The sequence below is a fragment of the Poecilia mexicana genome, unplaced genomic scaffold (genome assembly GCF_051168715.1).
Source record: "Poecilia mexicana isolate PSO_F unplaced genomic scaffold, ASM5116871v1 scaffold_13, whole genome shotgun sequence".
Taxonomy (NCBI): Eukaryota; Metazoa; Chordata; class Actinopteri; order Cyprinodontiformes; family Poeciliidae; genus Poecilia; species Poecilia mexicana.
In genome coordinates this window covers 32,520,082-32,544,928 of record NW_028263382.1, presented here as the reverse complement: position 1 = coordinate 32,544,928, position 24,847 = coordinate 32,520,082, and the positions used below count along the sequence as shown (strand labels likewise).

The 24,847-nt window shown below is 38.9% G+C and overlaps 1 protein-coding gene across 1 annotated transcript in view; it reads right to left on the bottom strand.

Moving 5' to 3' along the window:
• Positions 1-23,906, bottom strand: part of nectin3a (nectin cell adhesion molecule 3a) — a 62,290-nt gene extending 38,384 nt beyond the window's left edge. The window contains exon 1 of the mRNA XM_088012086.1: positions 23,695-23,906. Coding sequence (XP_087868212.1) covers positions 23,695-23,782 — 88 coding nt within the window. The 5' untranslated portion in view covers positions 23,783-23,906. The remainder of the gene's footprint in view (positions 1-23,694) is intronic.
• Between the last annotated feature and the right edge of the window lie 941 nt (positions 23,907-24,847).

Here is a 24,847-nt window from a genome sequence, read left to right as displayed (position 1 = left end):
CCGGCTCCAGCCCTGACCTCCCCAGGAGAGGGGCCGTCTTCTGGCCGATGAGAAGACACGCGTAGAATGTCAGGACCGCGAGAGACGCCGAGGGACGAGAGTGGGGATTCACAGGGATTCACTCACAAGCAGTTAACAAAACACACAATATGTCATGTTCATGTAGACAAACTCCATCCATAGATTATCATGTCAAACAGCACTCACCAGGGACTAATCTAAAGACCTCATAGGAGAAGAATGCAGACATGAGATCGTTGCAAGAGAGAGTGTGGTTTTAGGACCAAAAGCAAAAGGAAACTGAGTTGAGTAAAGAATGGATAAGGACAAAAAAAAGAAGCAAGAACTAGGTCAGGTATGGACAAAGTACGGAAACAAATTGACAGGAAGATAACGCCGCAACACGCAGAGCTACGCAAGGACCAAAAAATGTGCCTGGCCAGGCCGATCATTTCTACATATGTACAGAAATAAATACAATATGCTGGAAGGCCTCGCCGATTTGAGGAGAACTGAGATCACAGTCTTCAGTTTCTGCAACTTATTGTGATGTTAAATGACACAAGTTGTTTACGAGATGACTTAAATCGGTTTATCTGGAAAGAGTTTTTGGGACATTACCCTAAGTTGTAGTCTGAAGGCTTTGAATGATGAAGCAGCTTTTCCAAAAGTTAGGTCTGAAACAAATGTTTTTTTAATGCACCCAAGTCTGGGGAAAAAGCCCCAGACTTGGGTGCACATTTTATTAATGGTGTCTTTCCAGGGAGTGAAGCCGTTTCTCAGTATTTTTTACAAACTAAAATCTGTGCCTCTTCAATCCGTTTGCTTTATGGAAGATTTCAAGTTTCTGTTTCAGACACTGATGCTTCAGAGAAGAATTCAGGCCCTGTCCGCACAGAGAGGATTTCAGGAGTATCCACAAAAGTTTTTTGTTGTTTACCCATACAGCTTTGACTTTTTGGGAAACCAGAAGCGAACCCGGTTTTTGAAACTGGGTTCCAGAGTGGATTAATTTCAGAACACCATTTTCATGTTGAATTTCCATAATGAAAGAAAGGAAGAGAGAAAGGAAAGAAAAAAGAAAATATGTATGACAAGAATGGAAGAACAGAAGGAAGGAAAGACGCAAAAAGAATAAAAAAGGTAAAAGAAAGGACAAGGAGAAGGGTAAAGTGAAAGACAGAAAGACAAGTGGGAAGTAAAGGCCAAAGGAAGAAAGGACATGACAAAGGAAAGAAAGAAGGAAGGACACAAAAGAGGCATGGATGAGGAAAGGAAAACATTTCAACAAGGTAGAGAGATTAAAAACTGTAAGAAACAGAAATATTTTCTGTACTTTTCTCTTTTGATGATGTTGTATCTCCATGTCTCTCTGTCCTGCATGTGTCTCACTCTGACGATAACCAAACATGGTGCTGTTTGTTGTTTTTGTGTCATTCTCTGACAGAGTTACAGCACCACCAATTTGCCCAGCATACCTACTACATCATTCGCTGTAGCGCCTTAACCTGTTGAATAGACGCACATATTTTTTATTGTTTACAAAAGTTTACTGTGCTCGTCTCCATGTATACAGGGCCTCAATTAAGTCTAAATTGTGACATTGTGTCTCTTTGTTCCACCCAGTCTCCTGTAAAGATCTATTGTTACTCAGCTTGAACATCTTGAAGCAGAGGACTACATCCACTGTTAGCCTAAAGCAGAGAAGCACCGAAGAGAGATAAAAATGTTCCTGGATTGGTTTGATAAGTGATCTATTGGTGAAATAATTAAATATGTGACTCCCCCTATTCATTAAATGAATCAGAAGTAGAGTGCCATCATTTTCGGTCTGAAGCTGCATAAACTTTGCATATACTTTTAACTTTTTGAGATTAATAAATGTAGATAGACAGAAAAGACAAATATAAGCTCTGATGGATAAATGGGATTAATCTTGCAATTCCTTCACCTTAGGTTCTACAGTCTAGGAAAATACATACTGAATTGGCAGGTCAAACTTCAAAGAAAGCCAGAAATTGTGATTGATGTATCTATAGTCATTGTTACACTGTCTTTACACAGCACAGCAAGAAACAAGAAAGGAAAAAAAATCCTACCTGAGACAAGCTTTGTAAAAAAAAAAAAAAAGGAAAAAAAGAAATAAGATTTACTCAACTCTCCTTTTTCCAACACATTTGTATGTTTTCTTGGCTTTGGAATTAAGTAAAAAAAAGAACATACATGTAGTGTGCTTCTTAAAAACATTACTCAGGGAGGGTTACAATAGTTGTTCAATAAAACATTTTTATGTTAAAGCCCTTAACATAAAAATGTCTGTGGCATTGGTTAGCCTCCTTTACATCAGTACTGTTAGCAATCAAATGATTCTGCTCCGATCTAAAATTGGAGATATTTAACAGTTGTATTGCAGTGTGTGTGGTGTTCCTTGAGGATAAATGAGAGCACACCTTGTTGAATGTGACTTGTAGCCAATCAGAAAGCGAAAAAGGAAGACACAGCAGACAAAATAACTTCCATGGCAACCAAAAATGTCCAGGGTTTCCCTCAGTGTATTATAAGTCTGGTGGGCCACCTGACTTTACTTGCGCCCCACCAGGCTAAGCATGGATTGTTTTATTTATTAGGCTTTTTGTACGCCAGTACCAGTAGCAAAGATGGGTTAAAAATTTCTTTGGTGACACAATTGGAAGAGCAATGGCAATATAGTATAGCCAGTATGTGAATAGTAAGACTGAGGTCTTACCAAGTGCTACTGCTACTTCCGGTGGGCGCCGGAAGACCCATAATCCTTTCCCCAGTAAGCCTCCCAGGAATAAGGTGTATAGAATGTTCAGTTCCAATGGTATCAATGACATCAGCACGACATCACTCTATGATATCACAAAGGAATTGCGACAGATCACTCTTCAGAGCACGTTTGAAATTAATCGAAACGAGGGGGATATCGATTCCAGATATTACACGCCTTTCAGAGAAGCAAGAATTTACCAGAATATAGACATGAAGCAACAACAGATTGCTTGTGAACATGAAGCTTTTCTAGCTAAGCTTACATGGGTCGACATGATGGACCTCAACATCCAAGTTGACTACGACGCTGTCATTTTCCCTTTCGAAGATAACAGCGACAGCCCCATTAAGCCAGAAGGTGAATCAGTAAAGATCTAGAAGGAATCAGGAATCAGTCCTTCCGGCGACTTTGGGAGTCCAACATCATTGGAAGTTGAGCAGGAAACAACTCCTTCTGCTGGCTTTGAGATTACCTCCTCAGTGGAAGTCGTGGAAGAGACAAGCCAACACATCATTGATCTTAAAACAGAATTGCAGAGTTAGATTTTTGATCTCCATGAAGAAAGAGACCGAAGGATTGCATATCAGGCTGAAGTTAAATCACAGCAGGAGGAGATTCAAAAACTGCAAAAAATGTTGGAAAAAGAACGTCACATGCAAGTCAAACATGAACATGGAAGAAACGTGCCAGAGTTTAAAGATGTATCAAAGGTTTATTGCTCTTCCAAAGTTACAGCCGACAAGAGCATTCTTCAACAGCTGGAGTACTTCAAGAGGGAGGCTGAAAAATATGCCTCCCGCAATAAAGGTCTGATCGAAGTCATGGTTGAAGAATACAGAGTGAGACTCAAATATGAGGAGCAGCTCAAAAGTCACATTGAGCAAGCTTTCAAAATCAAAGTACAGTCAGAAACAGTGAAATCTCAGCAGGGTCAGGTTGCAGACCTGAAGGTGAAATTGAAACTTGCTCCGGAAAATAACAATCCTAGAGTCTCCACCCAACCAGAGGCCCCCCTGCAAACAGAAGGCTCCCTACAAACAGAGGAGTCCAAGCAAAGACAGACCTTGAATCAACGAGGGGTCTCCATGCATAATCTGCCTCGGCCTTTGCGCCGACCCACTCCCAGGTTGCAAACAGAAGGCTCCCTACAAACAGAGGAGCCCAAGGAAAGACAGACCTTCTATCAACCATGTAAGACCTAGGAAAAACAGACCTCCAACCAATCAGTGAGGTCTGAGGAAAGACAGACTTCCAATCAACCAGGTAGGTCCGAGGAAAGACAAACCTTGAATCAACCAGGGGTCTCCCTGCATAGCCTGGCTCGGCCTTTGCGTCGACCCACACCCAGGTTGCAAACAGAGGAGTCCACGCAAAGCCAAACTTCCACACAAACATGGAGGTCAGAGGAAAGACAGACCTCCATGCGACCAACCTCCAGTGGTTGCGTGGAGGGCCTTCATGTTGGCATTGGCGTGAAGGCCAATTTATGCCCGGCTCTGCCTTTACACTAACCTACACCCGGGTGGCACTAACATAGGTCACTATAGGTTACCTAGGTTTTGCTAAAACTGGTAAAATTTCTCAAAATTCATTGATTAATTGGTGTCTCTAAATTGTCCTAAGGTGTGAATGTGTGTGCGCAAGGATAAGTATGTTAGATGATGGATGGATGAATATTTGTTAAAAGTGTCTGACAGTAGATATGAAACAGAGAATGAAATGCATCTTGCTCTGCTGCTGTCCAGAAACAACCAATCACTTTTGGTTCTGATTGGTTTCTAATGCACTGAATGTGTTTGAGCACATTCAACACATAAGACTACTAAGCCCCTTTCGAACTGTACAGCTGGACCTGGGTCAGCCCGGCTTCGAAGCCGGGCCGACTGTTTTAGCACTCCAGCCCGGTACCGCCCGGCTCCCTGGAACCCCAAGAGCTGCGGTTCCAATCGGGCCGGCCAGACCGGGCCAGTTTGGAGTTAGTTGTTGATTGGTTCATTGGCTGTGGGGGCAGGTCAGATCTCTGGATCAGAGGAGCACTAGACTTTCTCTATGGCTGTCATTTCAATATGCTGCATCAATAAATTCCCATCATAATCTATTCTTACCCTACACTGCGATTACAATCACCTCTTCAGCCAAAGATTTTAATGGTAAATGTACATAACATTTCTCCAGTGAACCGATCAGAAGTCGGCTATGCTGTGAACGAGGGGATTTCCGCATCTCGTGTCGCTCCAGCCGGGAAATCCTGCCTGCCACAGCGGTAGTTCTGCTGTCGGCCAGTCCAGCACAGAGACAACATTCAGATGAGAATTTTTTTTTTCGTTAAGTGTAAAGGTGAGGTAAATGTTTCTAGTGTACTGCAGCTATGAAATTGGCAGAAAAACAACCTGACATTATATTGTCATTATTTATAGAATGATTTAAAAAAACAAAATGCTGTACAGGTTTGTCAAAACTATTTCGACCCGTATTAGAACTTTGATTTGATTTCCCTTCATTTTAGTCGCTGCGATTTTGCCTAAACCACACATTTTCCCTAACCCTAACATTAACTAAGACTTAATTTGCATATCTTACCTCTAAACGTTATCCCTGATCCAAAGCAATGAGTCCATCATATTAGGACTGGGCTTTGTTCCTAATATGATGGACATAATATGACACTGGACATATAATGGTGCATTCACACCAAATGCATTTTAAGGGTCAGGGGCATCTGGTTTGAATTCAAAGTCCGTGTTGAGTCGCGTCTAGGGCTATTGCGGTGCGCTTCGAGTGTCTAGCGCAGTGCGATTTGAACCGTTTGGAGAGTTTAACACATCTAGCGCATCCAACACTCCACAGACTTTGAATATAAACCAGACTATCCTGACGCTCAAAACGTGTTTGATGTGAATGTGTGGCACTATGAAAGTGAGTCATGAAACTAGTAGCCCCCCATTTTGTTTTTGTGATGATCACTCACACCCAGAAACTAGCGTTAGAATTTATTAGAGTTAACAATGTTTGGGTTTCGCCATCGGAGGGCGCTCAGCACCATATGCAACAGCGGGTGACACTCTGGTGGGCTGAGGGGGAGTCTGCCATTGCCAAGAGGACAGCTTGTTGCAGCGGATATTAGGAGCAGCTACTGTAACCGCTGTATTTTCTGTTCGCAGGTAAGCTGAGTATTAGAATGTAAGGCTCATAACGCTAGTAGCCTCTGATGGGTACGGAATGACAGAACAAAGACTGAATAAATATGCTACACGAGGAGTGACCCGGCCCATCATTTTCTGCGGTGTAACAAATGCACAATTAGAATTTTCAGTTCCACTGGTAATAATGACATCAGCAGTGATGACATCACTCTTTGATGCATTAAATGAATCTCTCTTGAGCAGAGGTCTCATTCTCCTCTGAGAATGAGACGGGCCAAGCAATTGGCCCGTGGGCCAATTGCGGCCTGCAGTACAATGTCTCATGGCCCCCACCCTGGTATAAAAGTATAATATTAGTGCGGCCCACAGGGTGAGCGGACCTCTGAAGGAAGTCCCGCCCGCCAATCCTCGTCATGTCTGACATTCGGTGCTAGGCTAAGCTACACTGACTTCATGCACACTACTCTTGTAACAATAGTGTGGCGGATGTTGGAACACAGTCCGCTACCAGTTGCCCTTCCCTACAGTTGCCATTCCAGTACTTTCTACCATTAACAAATCTCACGATCAAACGCAGAGAAGGGCGACTGCTACCGGGCTGTTCGTCATCCACTGTTGTGACAAGTAGAAGCGGTAATGACGCTACGCGTCGAGACGTTCTAAATACGTTGCTAGCTGGCTAAAGAGTTCTATAAAACGTAGAACAAGAGCGACGCCAAGTGGAATAAACTTAGAGTGCGTTCATACTGCACATACTGCAGCCTAAAGTGACCCAATTCTGATTTTTTTTTCTTTTCTTTTTTTTGACGTAATGCGACCTGTATCTGATCTTTTCATGACAGTCTGAACAGCACAGGTCAGATTATTTTCAAATGCGACCCATATACAATACATATCAAATTCAAATGCGACCTAACGTCCGCATTCATCCGAACTGAACGTCACTGATAGTTAAATTCTGCGTCCTGATACGCGCAAGTGGGAAGAAAAACAACCATGACGGACTATAATGAGGATTAAGTTGTTAATATGCTGATCCGGTTGGACAACAACATCAAATGTGCAAGCTATGCTCCACCATTAGCCTCCATGTTTACTTCTGCAAACACTGAGCACTTCTTTTTATGGCGGTTGACAGAATATTGAGACCACTGACGCTACTGCGCCTTCTACTGTGCATGCGGGACACTTTCAGGTCGTTTGCCCATTCAGACTGCGGAACACATAGAGGTGGCATATGTGTAGCAGTGTGAACGGCCCGGCAAAGAAAAACCGATTTGACAAAAAATTGGAATTGGGTCACTTCAGGCTGCAGTGTGAATGCACCCTAAATTTTGTCACACCCTCATCATGTCTTTGTCAAAGCCAAAGCCTGCAGTTCATGTATTGGAGAAATAATTAAATGTTGATGACATTTGAGGATATTTTTTAAATGTGGCCCAGCCTCACCCAGACTCTGCCTCCAGCAGCCCCTGGGTAAATTGAGTTTGAGGCCCCTGCTCGAGTAGCATGCAGACTGTTTTTTCAGACCTGTTCCTGTTTCAGACTTATAAGTTATGAATATTCTACAGGAGCATTGTTAAAATTATTTGAAGGCACAGAATTAGCCCAGTACAGGTTCACATTCTCAGGTGAGAGAGACTCATCTGGTATAGTTAATTTTTCGATACTGGAATTACACCAAAGATAAATTAATTTAAATCAAAGCATGTCATGTGTTCATGTACTCCATCTTAAGTCCAGAGCATACTAGTTTTTTTGTTGCTTTTGCTCCCACTAGATGATGTCCATATAAGATATAACATATTCAGAGATGCAATAAGTTTATAGCAGTTCGAATTATCTAATCATCTGTTGATTTGCAGCAATCTACGTTAATAGCAGATATAGAGGGCCCCAAAATAAAATTCCGCTTTGTCCCCATGGAGGCTTGAGCCAGCGGCGCTAATGCCAACATCTCCACAAAACATATTAAAGATTGTGATTGTGGCATGTGTTACACACGCCAGGACTGGTGTCAGTGTAACAGATGCTGATTTTCCTATAAAAGGTATAGAATAGGTAGGAGTAATGAGGCAGAAACAAATATGTGCTTCACTAATCCTCCTGGAATCTGTTCTTATTAAACATTTATTAAACATTTCCAAACAGCACCAGATATGATCTTTCTTCAAAATAATCATTGTGTCCATGTTATTTTATTTTTTATTCTAGACAACTTATTTCATTCTAGATATACTTATTCCCGTAATAAACAGTTTTAGATCCTTTAATACAAAGGTACAGCTTATGTCACACACTAAAGTCTCAGAATAACCCCCATTTGTTACCCCATATGCTACTGCATAAAGAATATACAATATATTTGTATTTTTTTTATTTGTACACCAACATGTTCACTGAAAGACACAATATGGCTAAACCGTAAAAAAATGTAACGTAAAAAAGATCTAAACAACTTAATATTACTTACATAATATTACTTTTCAACAACTTTCAGAACCTTTTTATTTCATAGCTGATAATTGACGGTACATTAAGCAATTTGTACATAAAAACAGATAGCAACAGCTCCTGTTCAGTAGGTTTATAACTCAGCTAACTAAACCACCATTGCTCTTTGTCCTCACGGCGCCCTTTAGTTCAGCTGCTATGACAACGGTAAATAAAACACAAAAGGACTAGTAACTGAGTGTTCCACCATGTCTGTAGTTCTGACATCCCACCATCTCTGTCGTTCTAAAAAGCAGCTCAGAGGGGCAGACAAAATTATATGTCTATTTTGAGTCTAAGGGTGAATTCACACAGGGCTACTGAAGTGACCCAATTCCGATTTTTTTGCCGGGGCCGTTCAGACTGCAGGTAAATGCGACCTGTATGCGTTCTGCAGTGTGAATGGGCAAACGACCTGAAAGTGTCCTGCATGCGCACTAGAGGGCGCAATAACGTCAGTGTTCTCAGTGTTCTGCCAACTGCAATAAAAAGAAGTGCTCAGTGTTTGCGGAAGTAAACATGGAGGCTAACGGTGGAGAATAGCTTACATATTTGAAGTTGTTGTTTGGCAGGAGCAGTATATTAACAACTTAATCCGCATATAGTCCGTCATGGTTGTTGTTTTCCTTCCCGCTTGCGCGTATCAGGATGCAGAATAGTGAGATTTGTTGAGAATCAGTGACGTTCATTTTGGATGAATGTGACCTGAACGTTAGGTCGCGTTTGAAAAGGATACGTATCGGATATGGGTCACATTCGAAAAAGAATCCGACCTGTGCTGTTCACACTGCCATGAAAAGATCGGATACAGGTCGCATTACGTCAAAAAAATCAGAATTGGGTCATTTCATGCTGCAGTGTGAATTCACCCTTACTGACACTGTTTTGTGTCAGTTAGACTTTTGTTTTGAGTTGAATTTGGCTCGTTTTTTGTTAATTATGTCGCCACAATTACTCGAAATGCCAACAAAAGTAATAGCTCCCCTCACAGGAACGAGCCGCATGTGTTGATATATATACATTGTAAGGGGGCATGAAGCAGTACGAGTCACATTAACAGTAGTAGGAAGCAGCAGTTATTTTGAAGTGTAGAACAATAGGTGCCAGCCATGCATTGCATGGGAAGCAGTGAATGACTTATTTAGCAATGCATTGCTATGGCAGGCCCCAATTAAACAACTAAAGTGCACTGGTCTTTAGATATTGTTAATGTCTTCCAATAACATATAACTACCTACATTTTCAAATTTCCTGTCAACTTTAAACATTTTCTAACTCAAAAAGCTATTGGTTGACTGTCCTAAACCAAGCCATGCCGGACTTATGAAATAAGCCAGTTTCTAATGGTTCCAGAGCTAATGATTCCCAAAACTATGCTAATGTAACCGACTTATTGCTCCAAAGACAACAAAGGCACCAAGGTAGACTAAAGTCAATAGTTCGGCATACAGTCATTGCAACAAAAAAAAAAAAAGAAAGCAAAGAATAAGCTTTTACAAATTCTACATGTGGTGGTATTTTTAAGTACATTATTTTCACACACACAAATCCATTTTGCTTTATCAGTAGATCTGAATAACTTCACAATTTGGTAAAGGCAAGATTATTTAAATGTTAAAACTTTAGAAGGCATGGGAGTTATACTGTCTTTTTCCACCACTATGACTGGCTTCTTTGAATGCATCAGCTTGAGGTTGGCCAACATGACACGACTAACACAAGCCTCACAGACCTCCACTTTTGTAAGGCCATTAACTCCAACGATCAGTCAGAAACAGGATAGGCCAAGTGGTGAATTGGATGTTTTATAGCATGCCTTTATTGTAAGAAATATTTGTGCAGGGTGAAGAAAACATTAGTCTCCACACCAGCTCTCATCTACCCCCTTCCTTCCTTGCATTGTATTTTGTGAGGGTGTGAGGTTCTTTAGAGAGCTAATTGATGGTGGAGACAAACACAGGCTGACAGGCCTTTAAATAAGGGGCAGGGGGGCCTCTTTCACATGTCACTGTCCTCTTCAAAAACCTTTCTCTCTTCACTCCCCCTGTCGCGATTTGGACTTAGGTGCCCTTCTCATCTAAGTCACATTTGATTAAAAGATCGGAGCTTAAAAGGAGAAAAAAAAAAAAAAGATCAATAATGTTGGTATAGACAGAAACCTCTCAGAGTCAAACTATAACTCTGCTGTAGGACGTAGGAAGGACAATGTCTGCCACTGTGTACCAAAGGAACACAAACAGGCCTTTAGCGTCCTGTCTTAGAGAGTGGGATTTGTTATTGTTTGTTGTGTGTGGGGGCCTGGGGTTTTTAGTATGTCCACACAGCACCGCGGCTCTGGAGGTGGGCGGCAATGTTATTTTTCCATGCATGCGTAAAACAAAGGAACAATTTGGAAACATCAAAGATGGCAACAAAAATCACAGAATGTCTATGTGCTGTGAAAAGTCTTCGCCTTTTTTCTAAAATATAATTGCGCTTTATATAAAATCACATAGATATGGCAGCTGTTTAGGCGTTTTTGCAAAATTCTGTTGATCTTAAAAAACCTTTTGCCACAAAGCTACACAAATGTGTGACCTTTTTAACTTAAATCAGAGCACTTAGAACAATGTTTTTTTTATCTAAATTGCAGCAAATCTAATGTAAAAATTATTATGAATGGTCCATCATAATTAAACAATGCACCTTGAAACAGTGTTGAGTAAGTAAGTAGAGTAACGGTACTTCTTTTTTGTCACTTTTCACCTCTAAAAACTGAATGCAGGTGTTTTTCTTTGACAGTATTTTATAGTATCTTATTAATAGACTTACAGGACAGCACTAACAGCTGGGCCATGTAACCAAACATTACAGCCATATATAGCATAGAGGTGGATGAGGCAACGTTTACAAACACTTCCCCATAAGACCAGATTACACAAACAGAGCACACGAAACAAACTTTGTCTAGGTTGTTATCACAAAACCACATAGGACAAACAGGAACTGAAAACATTGCAAAGCTTGACCATAATTATTTTCTTCTTGTCTGGGGACATAACCATAAGTTTGGCCATAAAGAATATCCTTTTTTAAACATATACTAAAAATGTCTTTGATAGGTTTACATTAGCGCTGAACAATATATCAAATGCCTAAATGCATTGTGGAATAAGTATAGGCAACAAAGGAAAAATTAGAAGACAGTTAGTTGGCTAACATAGTCCAAGTGTAGTATTCATATTTTGAATGAAGCCAGAGCTACCGGAGTTAAGCCAATGTGTTAGACCAAGCTTGTGAAGCTGTTGATGTATCTTAAGTTTTCTGTACTGGTGCAGAGTTATCAAACACATTAGTAAATCAGTACATTTATGTCAGTGAATTAATTGACTTAAGAAATATCTTAAGTCAGTTCAGTTCTATGTTTTTGTATCGGATCAGTTCCGGATAATATTAAACCTCAGATATCTGTATTGGTATCGGAAGTGAAAAAAGTAGATCAGTGAATCCCTAAAGCTAATCAGGAACGGACTACAATATAGGAATACATCTATAAATATTTAATGTTGGAATTCCATAACTTCCAGACTCAGTTCTGAATCATGTTTTAACATTTCAAATGGTAAATACAACATTTCATAGTGGCTGAAATTCTGCAAAACCCATAGATGGATGGACGCATTAACAAAATTTAAGTATGGATAGGTGAAATTATGGTATTTACTATGAGTTACATGTCTGAGTTTAGAGTTTCAGCCAGCACCAAGACACTAGAACTGTTTTAAAGGTTCACCTTAAAATTACAACTTTAAAACAGCTTATAATGTAATTAGTTAACATGTGGCTACGCATTTGTTAAATTCATCCATGAGGCTAAACACAGAATACTTACTGTTATGAATAGTCTTAAACTAGTATTGCGTGCATTAAAAGATTAGGCAAATGTTGTCTTTTCATTTTATCTAAGCTTTTAATCACGTTATCTCGAGTCAATCACACAACTTCCTGTCTTTACTGCATAAGCAGCAAGAAGAAAACACAGGCTTCCAAACTCTCAAAAGAAAACCAAGCCATAAACCAACCAAAATCTCATTATTTTCATCCTATCCGCTTTTTCCTCCTAAATATTCTCACTAAAAAGATATGTAAGGCCAAGCGTAGTCATCATTCAGTGATACAGTGAACAGAGCCCACTGTCCTCCTCTGGAACTAAATAGACTACTGTAATTTTATTAGGTCACTCTAAAATAGTGAAAACACAGCTTCCCACATTATGCAGGGACCCAGAGGGGAAATTGAAGTGTTTCCTTTTAAAATGATTAGCAAGATTTGCAAGATTGCCCAAATTTTTGGACAGTCTTGCCAAAGGGTTAATATAGTGTCAATAAACTAATATTTGATACTGTGGTGCAAAAGATTTATACTAGTGATGTTGTTCAGTGCAAAGCATTTTTACAATAATAACCACAGAGCAAACAACTTCATAGGAGACTTAACTGGAATCTGATTTATAAGACGCATTTATGAATAAGACACAGAGCTTGAAACATGAAAGTAGCTACTTTGGCATAACAACAAAAAATACGTATATAAGAGATAGAAATTCAATTAAACCCGAATCAGCCAAGAAACTATTTTTTTATGCAAACAGCATCAGGGTTTTTTTTTGTTTTGTTTTTGTTTTTTTGAGAGTTGAGTCATCAGCACATTAGCAGTAACCACTTTTCAACAGAGGACGGAAATGAAGCAAACTATGAGAAACCTGTTTTCAGCAGTCAATAGAAACAGGATGCAGGTTGGTCAGTGTGGCATTGCCAACATTATCATGGTCAAAGGAAGTTAATTTTCTCAGCCGCCCACCTTTCCAGACACATGCAGAACTCTGTCTTTTTAACCCTTGTGCATGCGAGGACTGAGGCAAACGTAGAGGACTATGACAAATAATACAAGTTTTACATGAGTGGGGTCGGTTCGACCCCATTTCTACATACAAGGGTTAAGTCAGATATCAAAGAGCTAACCTCGATTCACGTCTACCACCTACTCTGAACACAGTACAGTACCCAGGTCTTCCAGATGTGTTTAAACTGAAACACAACCATTGTGATTTCACAGGAACAAAATTTCTTCAGCTATTCTTTAATGTTAATTCACTGTAGTCTGACGTTATTTTTGCTAATTTTCCATTTATGTCTAGACTTCAGAGTGGATATACTGCTTTTTTGAAATGTTCTATATCTGACCACAGATGTTTAATGCTAATATAAACTTTACCAATAGTCAAGTTTGTACCGTAGTTTGATTTCTGCCTTGAAACTCAACTTGAATCAGGGTTTCCCTCAGTGCACTGTAAGCCTGGCTTTTCATGCCTCCTGGTGCTCTACCAAAAGGCTCAGCAAAATTTCTGGGGGGAAACCCTGTGAATCATTTTAACTTAAAAAAGAATACATTGAAATGCATAAATACAACATAATTGTTAATCATCTAGCAATTCTAGCAACAGGGTAGTTTACTGGAATTGCCTTTCAGTAAACTACCCTGTTGTGTGACATGTAATGCAATCAGTGCAATGTCTGATATTCCAACACTCTTTTAGAGCCACGAAAGGACTAGACAGTTGTTTTGCTGCAATCCAAGTAGAGGCAAAAAATAGAACTCCAAATTTTGCCAGAAGTGAGAAGGACTCTATGTCATAGCAGCCAGGCAAGTTGAAAAAGAGGACAACAGAGAAATGTCTTCCACTTTCCTTTATAAATATTTAACAGAAATGAAAACTGCAGTTTATTTGTTCTCCCTGTAAAACACTTTGATCAGGAGGGGGAAATGTATGCAGGTTCAGTCTGTCTGAAAACAAGATTACTGGGAAACTTGTAAAATGAAATCATAGTACAGTTATTTGATAAAAAAAAATGTTTCAGCATCCAGGTGTGCAAGGTCCAGCTGCAATTTTTAATGCAACATATGCATCTGAGCTTAGATTTGTTAAACAACTCACATTAGAGAAGGTCTTTCTGTACAATATGTAAGATATGGATAATTCCAAGTCACATTCAGAAGTTTTAAAACCTTCTCATTACTCCACTTACAGTCTTATTTATAGTTTCAGTTCTGGCATAATATTAGCGCATTTTGTGTTTTTTGTTGTTAAGTTCAGTTGTGTGTCAAACAATAACACTTGTTATGCACATAATAGATTTGATCCAACGCGACGATAAACTAAGAACTTTTTTTCTAGAAAAGCGGTGGTGATAAACTAAGCATCTGAACAATAATAAGCCCTACTCAGATGCATTACCACAACAATCCAGAAAGTTATTGCTCTATTTTACTTTAATGTGATCAGAGTCAGGTCAAGATTATTTTACTTATAACATGGGGAAATGTCTTGTTTTAAGTGAAATAATCTGCCAGAACTAGTACTTTTTCATTAATATTAAGGAATTATTCAAACGTTACCTATAAATTAGTTGTGTCTTATTTAAATTGTACCAATATACTTGCATTAGAAACTAGATCAAAAATACTTAGTAATATTTTGAGTTTTTGCAGTGAAGGTTGTTCTCATTTCAACTAAATGAACGTGTTGTTTTCTGTGCAACTCAAGGGTTTGATTACTGAAGATGATTGTTTAATTCAAGCTAGACAGAGCAGGTGAGAAAAGTAGGCAGGGGTAGCTATTGTTTTACCTACTACAGTAAGATGTATGTCAACATTATTCGTGTACTTCCATGAGAGATAGCCCAGCAGATAGCAGAGCCCAGTTTTTGACTGGTGGGTGTTAATAATCTCCCACTTGGGTGGTAGGGGGTGGGTCAGCGCACACAACTCACTGTCTGCCCATCCCACAGCTCAAAGGACTGAAACAAATAAGATTGAGAGGTGAAACTCAGCCACACCTGTTTCCCATAACCTTTGTGTTCCTCTCCTGGGGGGTTTGACTGCTGACTGTGCACATCCTGCAAGTATAACTCTTTAATACGGACTATAAACCACAGCGTGTCCCAGTGACCCTCGTGTAAGTCACAAAGCATGATCTTTTCTTTTAGGGAAAAACCCTGATTCCTGAAAACATCAGAAAAAAAGGAGTTAAAAAATGTCTCCCTCTGTTCATTCACAGCAGGTAATTAACCAAGGAAATATCTGGAAGCCATTTATATAGCCAAGTTTCCTATGACTCAGTGACTAAAACAGTAAGATCCTGTCTGTCCAAGATTTTTTTTGTTTGACAGGACATAGCATAAATCAGAGTGAGAAAATATTGCTGCTAATATTAGCATTTCAATGTGTTTTCATAGCATTCTATCATGTCCCTTTCCATTTAAAATGCCTAGTTAATTACATATTAATGCATGGAATCAGAACCAAAGTTGAGGTTAAAAGCAATGGCTGGCGTGATTCTATATTTAAATTATTAGTATTTATTTTCCTAATCTGTCTTTTGCTCCTGAGCTCATTTATTCAGACAGAAGATGTATATCTCTAAGGGCAAACTCAAAGACATTAAGACCCATTTGGAAAGCTTTTTCTATGTTAAAAAAGGTTGAAGTTTCCAGTACATTGCAACCTTCTCACACAAGATCAAATCTACAAAGAACTGGGCCATATAAAGTTAAAGCTTCCCTTAAAAATATGAGTATTTCTGTCAGCCTCAACAAGCATATGACACTGTATTACGTTGTATTTAATTTGCATTTTCATTCATTTGTAACCTTATATGTTTAGATGAAGGCCATGGTCCAGTTGTTTTACTTTCCTTATGTCATGGATAAAAGTTGTTAAGGGCTGAAACAATATGTATTGCATTATCAATATCAACAGAAAATATGCCTGAACTTCTATCCAGAACTGCGCGTGGGCCTGTCACCCTAACAAATTTTGCTAGACGACAAATTGTCCCAGAAGAGATTGTGATAAGTGATAATATTGTTGTTTTGAGATCATTTTCAAGTAATATCAAGACAATGCGAGAACACATTCTCAAAGTGCAATAAAAGTTTGATTCTAATGAACATGTAACACTGGAACATTTTAAATATCCCAAATAAATAAACAAAGCAACAGTAACAACAAATAAAATAAATTAGAAAGTCTCTAAACAAAATTGTCCTTAAAAGAAAGTTTAATTGAGACTTTATCATTCAATTTTGGTGGGAAGAAAGAGAAAAAAGAGAAAAACAATAAATCATGCAAATGAAAATTATTGAGCTTGTTTTAATTTATGATGTGTTCAGTTTATTATTGGTTATTGCGACAGGCCTGACCGCACCGCATTCTGGGGAATTTAGGCAGATGAAAGGTTTTAACCGCTCAAACTCTAAGTTCCAGCTAAACAAGGGAGGTGGGATGAACTAACTCACTCATCTTTGGTTAACTAGAGAGTTCAAGAGGAAGCTGTGGACAAAAGAGGAAAGGTCATGTCACTAGATTGGCAGTACTTTGGATATCCAAATTTAAAGGTTTGGATATTTAAAACAAAACATTAATCAATAATTACCATAGATATGAAACGCTTATATCATGATACATTTTTCAGCCTTATTGCCCATTACTAAGTACTGAGGTACTTACAATTAAGTCAGAAAATGCACAGAGATGCAAGAAACGACCTAAGAGGAAGCATTATTTTTTACAATATGGCAAGACATGTCTGCAGTTCAGGTTGTAAGAGAGAGAGCAAAGATTTCTGCAGGTAAGTGGTAGGACAGCAAAGTTTTGTGTTGTATCATTTTGAGTTGTCAATCTCTATCAGCTATGGAATGTGCTGAATTTGGAAATGTTGGAAACTTCATGACTAAGGATCTATTAAATTCTTTAAAAGCTGTTGTTCTTGTAATTTTAACTACCCTAACGTAATTGCCAAAGAAAGGCTTGACAAAACATTTTGAGTGTCGCTATAATATTTTCCTGTTATTAGCAACTAAAAGAAATCAGAAATGGGTAAAATTGGTGGTGGCAGGTCAAAACCTAACAAAAAAAACAAAAACAACAGAATCAGTCAAAAAATTCTGATCAATGTATCTCTGTTGAAGACTCAAAAGGTTGCAAGTCATGTTTTTTTCTGTTGTAAGGAATTGTTCTATCAGTGTATTGATTCGGCCATCTTCGTGAACCACAGTATCTCCATTATTTCTAGTCTGCTCTTCTTTTTCTTCCACTGTGTCAACCTTTGTTATAGCTGTTCCTGTCTTCTTTTTATTGATAAAAACTGCCAAACTGTAACCTTTTTTCCAGTCCAAGTTGAACTCGCAAATTGTTCTTCTCGTTTTCAGCAGGCTGCAAAATTGCCAGCTGAAGAATGAAGTGCATACAAAATGAAGCATTGGATTAAAAGTTCTAATTAATATCCAGAAAGTGTTGCTTTTTCTGTCTTCTTGTTTCAAGTTTTTCCTTCACTGTGTTAGTCTTTTACTATTAAGAGACTGCCTAATGTTAATGAGCTTTTTTAGCTTTAGCTTGCATCGTTTCCGTCTTCTCTTCAGTCTCCCACGATGCCACTTTTATGGGCAATTTCCATATAAAAAGCATGGCCATATTTGAGGTTTGACTCATTTGGCTTCCATTACTTACAGAGGTTATCTTATTTTTATGATAATACTCATTATTATTATTATTATTATCATCATCATCTGACTATTTGCAGATAAATGTTGTCTTGACTTCACCATGACAGAGTGATTGTTTACACATTGCAGTACTTCTTCCTAAACACAGACTAATTTCTGGTACATAAATTAAACTGTTATTTATCTTAACACATTCAAAACATAAACATTACTACATTTAGATATGCTATTTTACCTTAATCACATTTAAATGTCCATTTTGTAGTGGCAGGATTTTCAGTAGAGGAAGTGAAAAATTGAAAGGCTTGCATAGAAAATCAAAAGTATGGGTAAAAATGTTTTCTGTGACACCAGAAGAGTGATAGTTGTCATGGTAACAAACCTTTGCGTTAGTTTCCAAATTTTTGAAGAAAAATAGTTATTAGAGTAAGATATCTAAAATTCTGCAAAAGCTAGCCTGGCATCATGCAGTATTTTATGAATATAAAATTAATAAAATACTGCATGTATTTTCTGAATACATGCAGTATTTTGCTGAAACAGTGTATATCTGTTTCAGCAAAGTACACCAACAAAGAAATGCCCTGTTCAAGCAGGGCAGTAAAATACCATGCAGTAAAAATACTTTTATGTGCAAACTAAAATGAAACTTTTGGAGCTACAAAATGCATTCAACCAAATCAATAGACTGGAGGTACAGTAGTAGACTCTTTGAGGACTAGATCGTTTTGTAAATAAACACCAGTTATTTAGGAAAGGAGAAGTGTGAATGACTGTTTGGGTGACTGCTGATACAGTTTTAGACTTCATGTGTTCAACTGGGTGTGTCTGCACGAGCTTTGTGGCAGGGTGTGGCCTCTGTTGTAGATAAAAGTAGACAAAATCAAATAAAAATAAGGAACCACTCCCCCTAACATTTGCTTGGGTTTTTTGAATATACTTTAGGCGCCTTGTAAAAGTATTCAAACCCCTTCTGTTTTTTGTTGTTTTTTTTACATTTGCAACTTTGCAACCATTTTGTTTTGTGGGATTTGTTGGTTTGTGTGATTGTGTGATGTTTGTGGATTCGATAGACAAAAGTAAAGGACGTAATTTCCTTTACTTTTATTTACTTTAATTTCCAAAGTTCCTTTGACTTTGAAGTCAAAGGAACCCATATGATGCTCAACAATTTTTACAAGTGAAAATCTGAAAGGTGTATCATGAATTTGTTTTCAGTCCCTTTAAGTCTGATACCCATAAAGAAAATCCAGCTATAGGGAAGTCGGTACAGCTGCTACATGTTTAAAATTGAGATGCTATTTTAGGCTTGAATAGCTTCGCTGATAGGCTAGCTCCTTTTAGCACAGCTTCAACACAACAACAGTCTTTTCCAGCGTCCCATCAGGTTGTTTTTGAAGCAAAAATGGGCCAAGGAAAGTGGCTTTGTTGTCCATCACTATTGTCTGCTGATGCCACTTGTGCATGAGACTTGCGGGCGTACCAGAAACACAATGCAAAGGTTCCAACTTAGGACTTTTGTATGTAAAAAAAAAAAAGAAAGAAAATTTGATTATTGCACTACAAATTTGAAGTATGTCGATTGTGTACTCAAAACACGTGAATATAAAAGTTTTGTCCGGAACAAAAATGCGATTAGTTGCATTAAAATCTGAGCATGTTAAAATGTTAATTAATCAAAACTAAGATATTAAAGTCCTTACCCTAATATTAAGCCAGGCTTGCAAAATCTGTTTCAGTATACAGCTGATTACTGAGGCATGATGAATGATTTTTTTTATTTTCTTGTAGATAAACTAAACAAAATTAGGACTTTGTATTTGATGTTGGATTTATAATAATACATCTATCAATGTTGCATGTCCTCATGTTGAAATGTTTATGCAAACAATTTACATTCACTCCATGACTGATGGATATCCACCACATTTAGCATCCCAAAACTGACCCCTAACCCCACTTAAATGTTCATACAAGAATAAATCTGAATACGTAGCATCATCAGAGCCCAGGCTACAGTAATGTATACATAGAGGATCAAAATATCAAAGGAAACCACTGCTTAAAATATTTTAATGAACACAATCTTGATCAAGAACTGATAGAGTGAGCTAAACTCTGGAGTTTTTAGCTCCAATTTCATTAATGGACCACCAGGGAGTTCCCAACGTCTGACAGTCAGTCACATCTGTCGTGGAAAAAGGAAGCAAAGGGTGGAGTCAACAGAAGCTGGTAACCACAGCCTGCTCCCTGAACCCCACACAAAAAAATTCAATGTCCCCACAACAAAGCCCCCCACTCATCTGCTCCTGGCAGATAAAACCCTGCCTGCGTTTAAAGTGATTAAGACCATTCAATCAGCCGCAGCACAAACCGAGTTTTAGGATCAAATTAGAAGGAGCAAGATGGGCGGGACAGCTGTGCTTTCAAACTTACACTCTAAAACATTCATTTGTCCACTAACTTCTGCTCTTTGAGCCAAATAAATCTTGCAATTTTCATATTTTTATCTTAAATATGTGAGGTTTGTGGAAGATAAACTTACAGTAATTAAGTTGTGTTAACTTGTTATTAATTTTGCCATATCAAGAGTTAAGTAATCTAGCGGTTTTAAGTTAGCACTTAAAAAACTGAAATAAGAAAAAGGCAGAAGTGTAGACTATTTCCCAGGGTGCTTAGCGGTAAGTTTTTGTTTGTTGTGCTGCACCGTGAATGAGATGGAGGCTTGCAACTTTGACCTATGTCATGTAAGTTTTTAAAGGGCCAGCATTATGTGTTTCCCAGGCCCATAAAAACATTCATAGTAGCTTCTGGTAAGTCATCACAACAGTTGTCATCACAGCTCTATTAATCCTTTAACGTTTCTGCCAGTGTACCACTGAGAAGCAGCTTGTTGTTATGAGCTCAGCAGATGTGCAGTTCCACCAGGTGTTTGCTAATTGCTATTGGCTAGTCTGAAGGAGCTGAGTAGGGGAGTCACCAGGGAAGGCTGACCTGTGAGGTTAAAATTCCAAGGAGGAGATGTGCCTCATAGGTGGAGCTAGGTCCACCAAGGCGTTTTGAACAGCTGAATGGTTGCCACAGGAGATTAGAGAATTTCTCAAGCATGTATGAAGGAATCAAGGCATCACTCCAGTTATGCTTTTATTGTTTATAAATTAAGTTTATTTTACATAATACTGCCATATTCATGTTAAAACTATCAATTTGCAGTGGTTGAGGATAATGTCTTCTCAAAATGCTTAAGTTCTGTTCAAACTAAATATTTGAGTAGTTGACTTTATTTGCCTTTTCAAGGCAACAAGTGAACTTTCACTTTCAAGTTAAACCAAATTCCAATATTTTACAGTGTACTTTAAAATCCCTTTCTGTGAATAATTGTAACAACAAACAACCAGCGTGTAGAAGCAGATCATTTTCCCTACCTATACTATTGCTTAAAACAGACTATTACTCAAAGTAGATTTAAAGTACAAATGGCATCTCAGCATTAACACTACAATAGCCAGACAAGCCAGAAGGTGATTATCTGTATTAAGTTATGGGACTATCGTGTCAAACAAAAGGTCCTGACCTCAGATGCCCTGCGCCATGTGGTGATGATGCTATTAACCTCTCCAGGGATCATATCTGCTCTGTCAGTAATTCCTCTTTTTTTTTCCAAATCTATTTCTGACTCTGTAATTTCGGTGGCTCCATTACTCCATTATTTATTTATATTGTGAATCACGCGGCCCCTGAAGAAGAAACCACACGACGTTGCTCTTCAATTACAGACCTCACAGTCTGTAGCTACGCCTCAGACAAATCCCCTCCTCACAGTTCCGTCTCCTCCGAACCAGAAAGTCAAGCAGCGCCTCTGTCACCAAAATTCCCTTTCAAACTCGCATTTCCAGCAAGCCGTACAGTTTTTTTTTTTCCACTATAGCTGGTTCTTTTCGGCTCGGTTTTTAACAAACTTGACCATGAAGGTGACTATGCCTGCATCCACGAGGCACCGAGCGAGCAGCGTGTTTGGATGCTGATCGGCTGAGATTGCAACAGTGTGTTGTTTATCAGCTCTCCACGTTGATTTATGATGGCGTATTTTGTGGGTACAGACAGAAAAAGAACGGTATGAAGAAGATCCTGCAAAAAAACGTGTCTGAAGAGTGTGTGTCTATGTGAGATATAGAGAGAGACAGAGAGCGAGGGAGAGAGAGAGCGAGATACAGAAATGGGGTTGGTTAGAAAAAAGTACTCATTATATGAACAGTTTTGACTAATGTCAGAAGATTTCCTCAGGGGGGGGGGGGGGCTTCACGATTTCAACCCAGCTCTAATTACAAGCTAAATTTTGCAGATTTTCTGGCAAGACAACATGAGAAAACGAAAGCAACGATTCACCAAGCAGAGTTATTTAGTGAGCTGATGGTTTCTTTTCCACCATTTGCGCCAAAACAGATTATTTATGCGGATATGGAAATCTGCGCTAAAAATTCTGGGACTGTAAATAATAGCAACTTTTTGGGGTTTCTGTCAAACAACCTATGCCTGTTTGTAAAAGTTAATTTAAAATATCTGTTGTGTTTAGTGCCATATACTCTGAATTAATTCAGTTAGTGAGTAAACAATCAAGCAAGGCATACAGGAAAACTACTCCCTATTTCACAGGTTTGCTGGCATTTATCTCTATTCTCTTTTTTTCCCCCTGCCCTTGGATTCATTGATGAATCCGGCAGTGCACTGTAAGGTGGTATTTACTCAACAGCCGCCTGTGTTTGTCCCCTGTTCCGCCGTGTCCTGTAATCCCAGCTCAAGGGTGGGACACAGCAAAGTTCTCCAGCTGCTCTGCCCGGGACAGCTTGGGACGGGAAGGTGCTCTGGCTGGCAGGCAGCCCAACTTCAGGTCAATACTTCCAGAGACTTTGCGGCTGCAGCAGTGGCTCTGCCTTAAAATAAGTCTTCCCTCCCCCTCAACCCCACCACCCCTCCACCCTGCCACACAGAGGAGTCGGAGCTGCATCCCCTCCTTTTCTGTATCACATAACGTCTCTTTATCCAGCCCCCTCCCCATCTGCAACCAACATCTTGGCAAACTTTTCACATCAGGAGCAAACCCTCTTTGCCTACTATAAGTGACGCCCAGATTATTTCGTGTCGTTTCTATTTTTGTCCAACCGCAAAAAGAAAAGAAAAAAAACTGTGCTGGTACTGCTGCTTAATGGGCTCCAAAGCCATCTGAGTGGGAGAAATCCCAGCCGGTATTTCCCTCAGATTCCCCGCATGATGTTAGCTACAAGTAACTGTTAAATCAGAGTTAGCGGACAAAAGTTGTCACTCGAACTCATTTAGATCTTGCTTGAGGTGGCTCGTATTTAGTATGCAGCCGCTCCGAGATTAACACCGTTTTACAGAGATGGTACCGGAGTGGCATTCAAATGGATGAAGAATCAAGGTTTAGCTAACGGTCAACGGATGCCTGCGGTGACTTTCTGTCGCTCTCAAACAGTGGCCGTCAGGAGACGACGACTGGTCCTATTTTATAGTTAACTAACACATACAACTACCAGGAGCCTGAAAGAGTATAACACGGTATGAAATGTTAATCAGTGCAGTGCTGGTCAGTTCAGCTGTGCCGATTCAAAGTAAAGAATGGACCGAGAGCAGCGCCACTGCAACTTCTCTCCGCTACCAAGAAAAGTAGCTCGAGCGAAAACAAGCAGAGAAACCGTTAACTCACCGACGGCTCCGCACAGGATGAAAAAGGACGTTAAAAGTCGCATTCCGTTATTAGGTACTGTCCTCCGGTTCGTGGGTCTAGTCTCCATGGTTTCTCCGTGTGTCTGTGCGATTCGGCACTTTCAGTATGTCCTCCTTTCTCCTCGCTCGTGCCTTCTCTCTCTTTCAGGATGGTTCGGCTCGCGCTCCTGTGGAACTGCTCTCCATAGCAACGAAGCCGCATGGGCTGTACCACTTTTAACAGGACAACAAACAGATCCAAAACATATACAAACTACGAAAAACTACAAATACAACGAAGTATTATTATAATTATTATTATTATTATTATTATTATTATTATTATTATTATTAGTAGTAGTAGTAGTAGTAGTAGTAGTAGTAGTAGTAGTAATAATAATAATAATAATAATAATCACAATATTACAAATTTTAAAATATTTTACATAAAAAATGTAAAAGATTTTACAATTTAGCATTATTTACATTAAAGTCTTTATCTTGATTTATTGGCATATTTTTAATGAAAAAATATAAAGTGAAAGTTGGTCAAAACTTTGTTTTTCATTAACTAACTTCTTTATTTATTTATTTATTTATTTATTTATTTATTTATTTATTTATTTATTTATTTTAGAAATAATGACACTGACTTAAAATAGCAAGCTGTATTTATTTTAGTTTACATCAACAATTTTAAGGATCGTTGGGGTACTATGCAAAATCAACAGGGTCTTTTTTCTTCATATCATGCTATGATGTCATTCCCTCATAAAAAAACAGATCCTGGAGTGTTGCTTTGTCTCATTCATGTGTTTCTGAGAAATCCTTGCATCTGGGGATGCCTTAACCCTGCCTATTTACTCAAAGCTCCACCCATCACCTGTGCATCCTCCACACATATACACTAGACTAGGCAGCATCACAGGAAACACCTGGCAGAACTGCATGTCTGCTGCTGAACAATGCTTCCTACAACAGTTGTAAAGAAACCAATGTTGTTGTGATGACTTTCTAAAGAAGGAGTGTCAGAAAGGGTAGGAGGTCCTTAAAGAGACAGAGACCAATTTCAAGGTGTCAAATATGACACAAAGTCAAACATTTTTTATGTTGTTTTTGATACATACAGCATTTTTATAATAACTGAAAGCAAC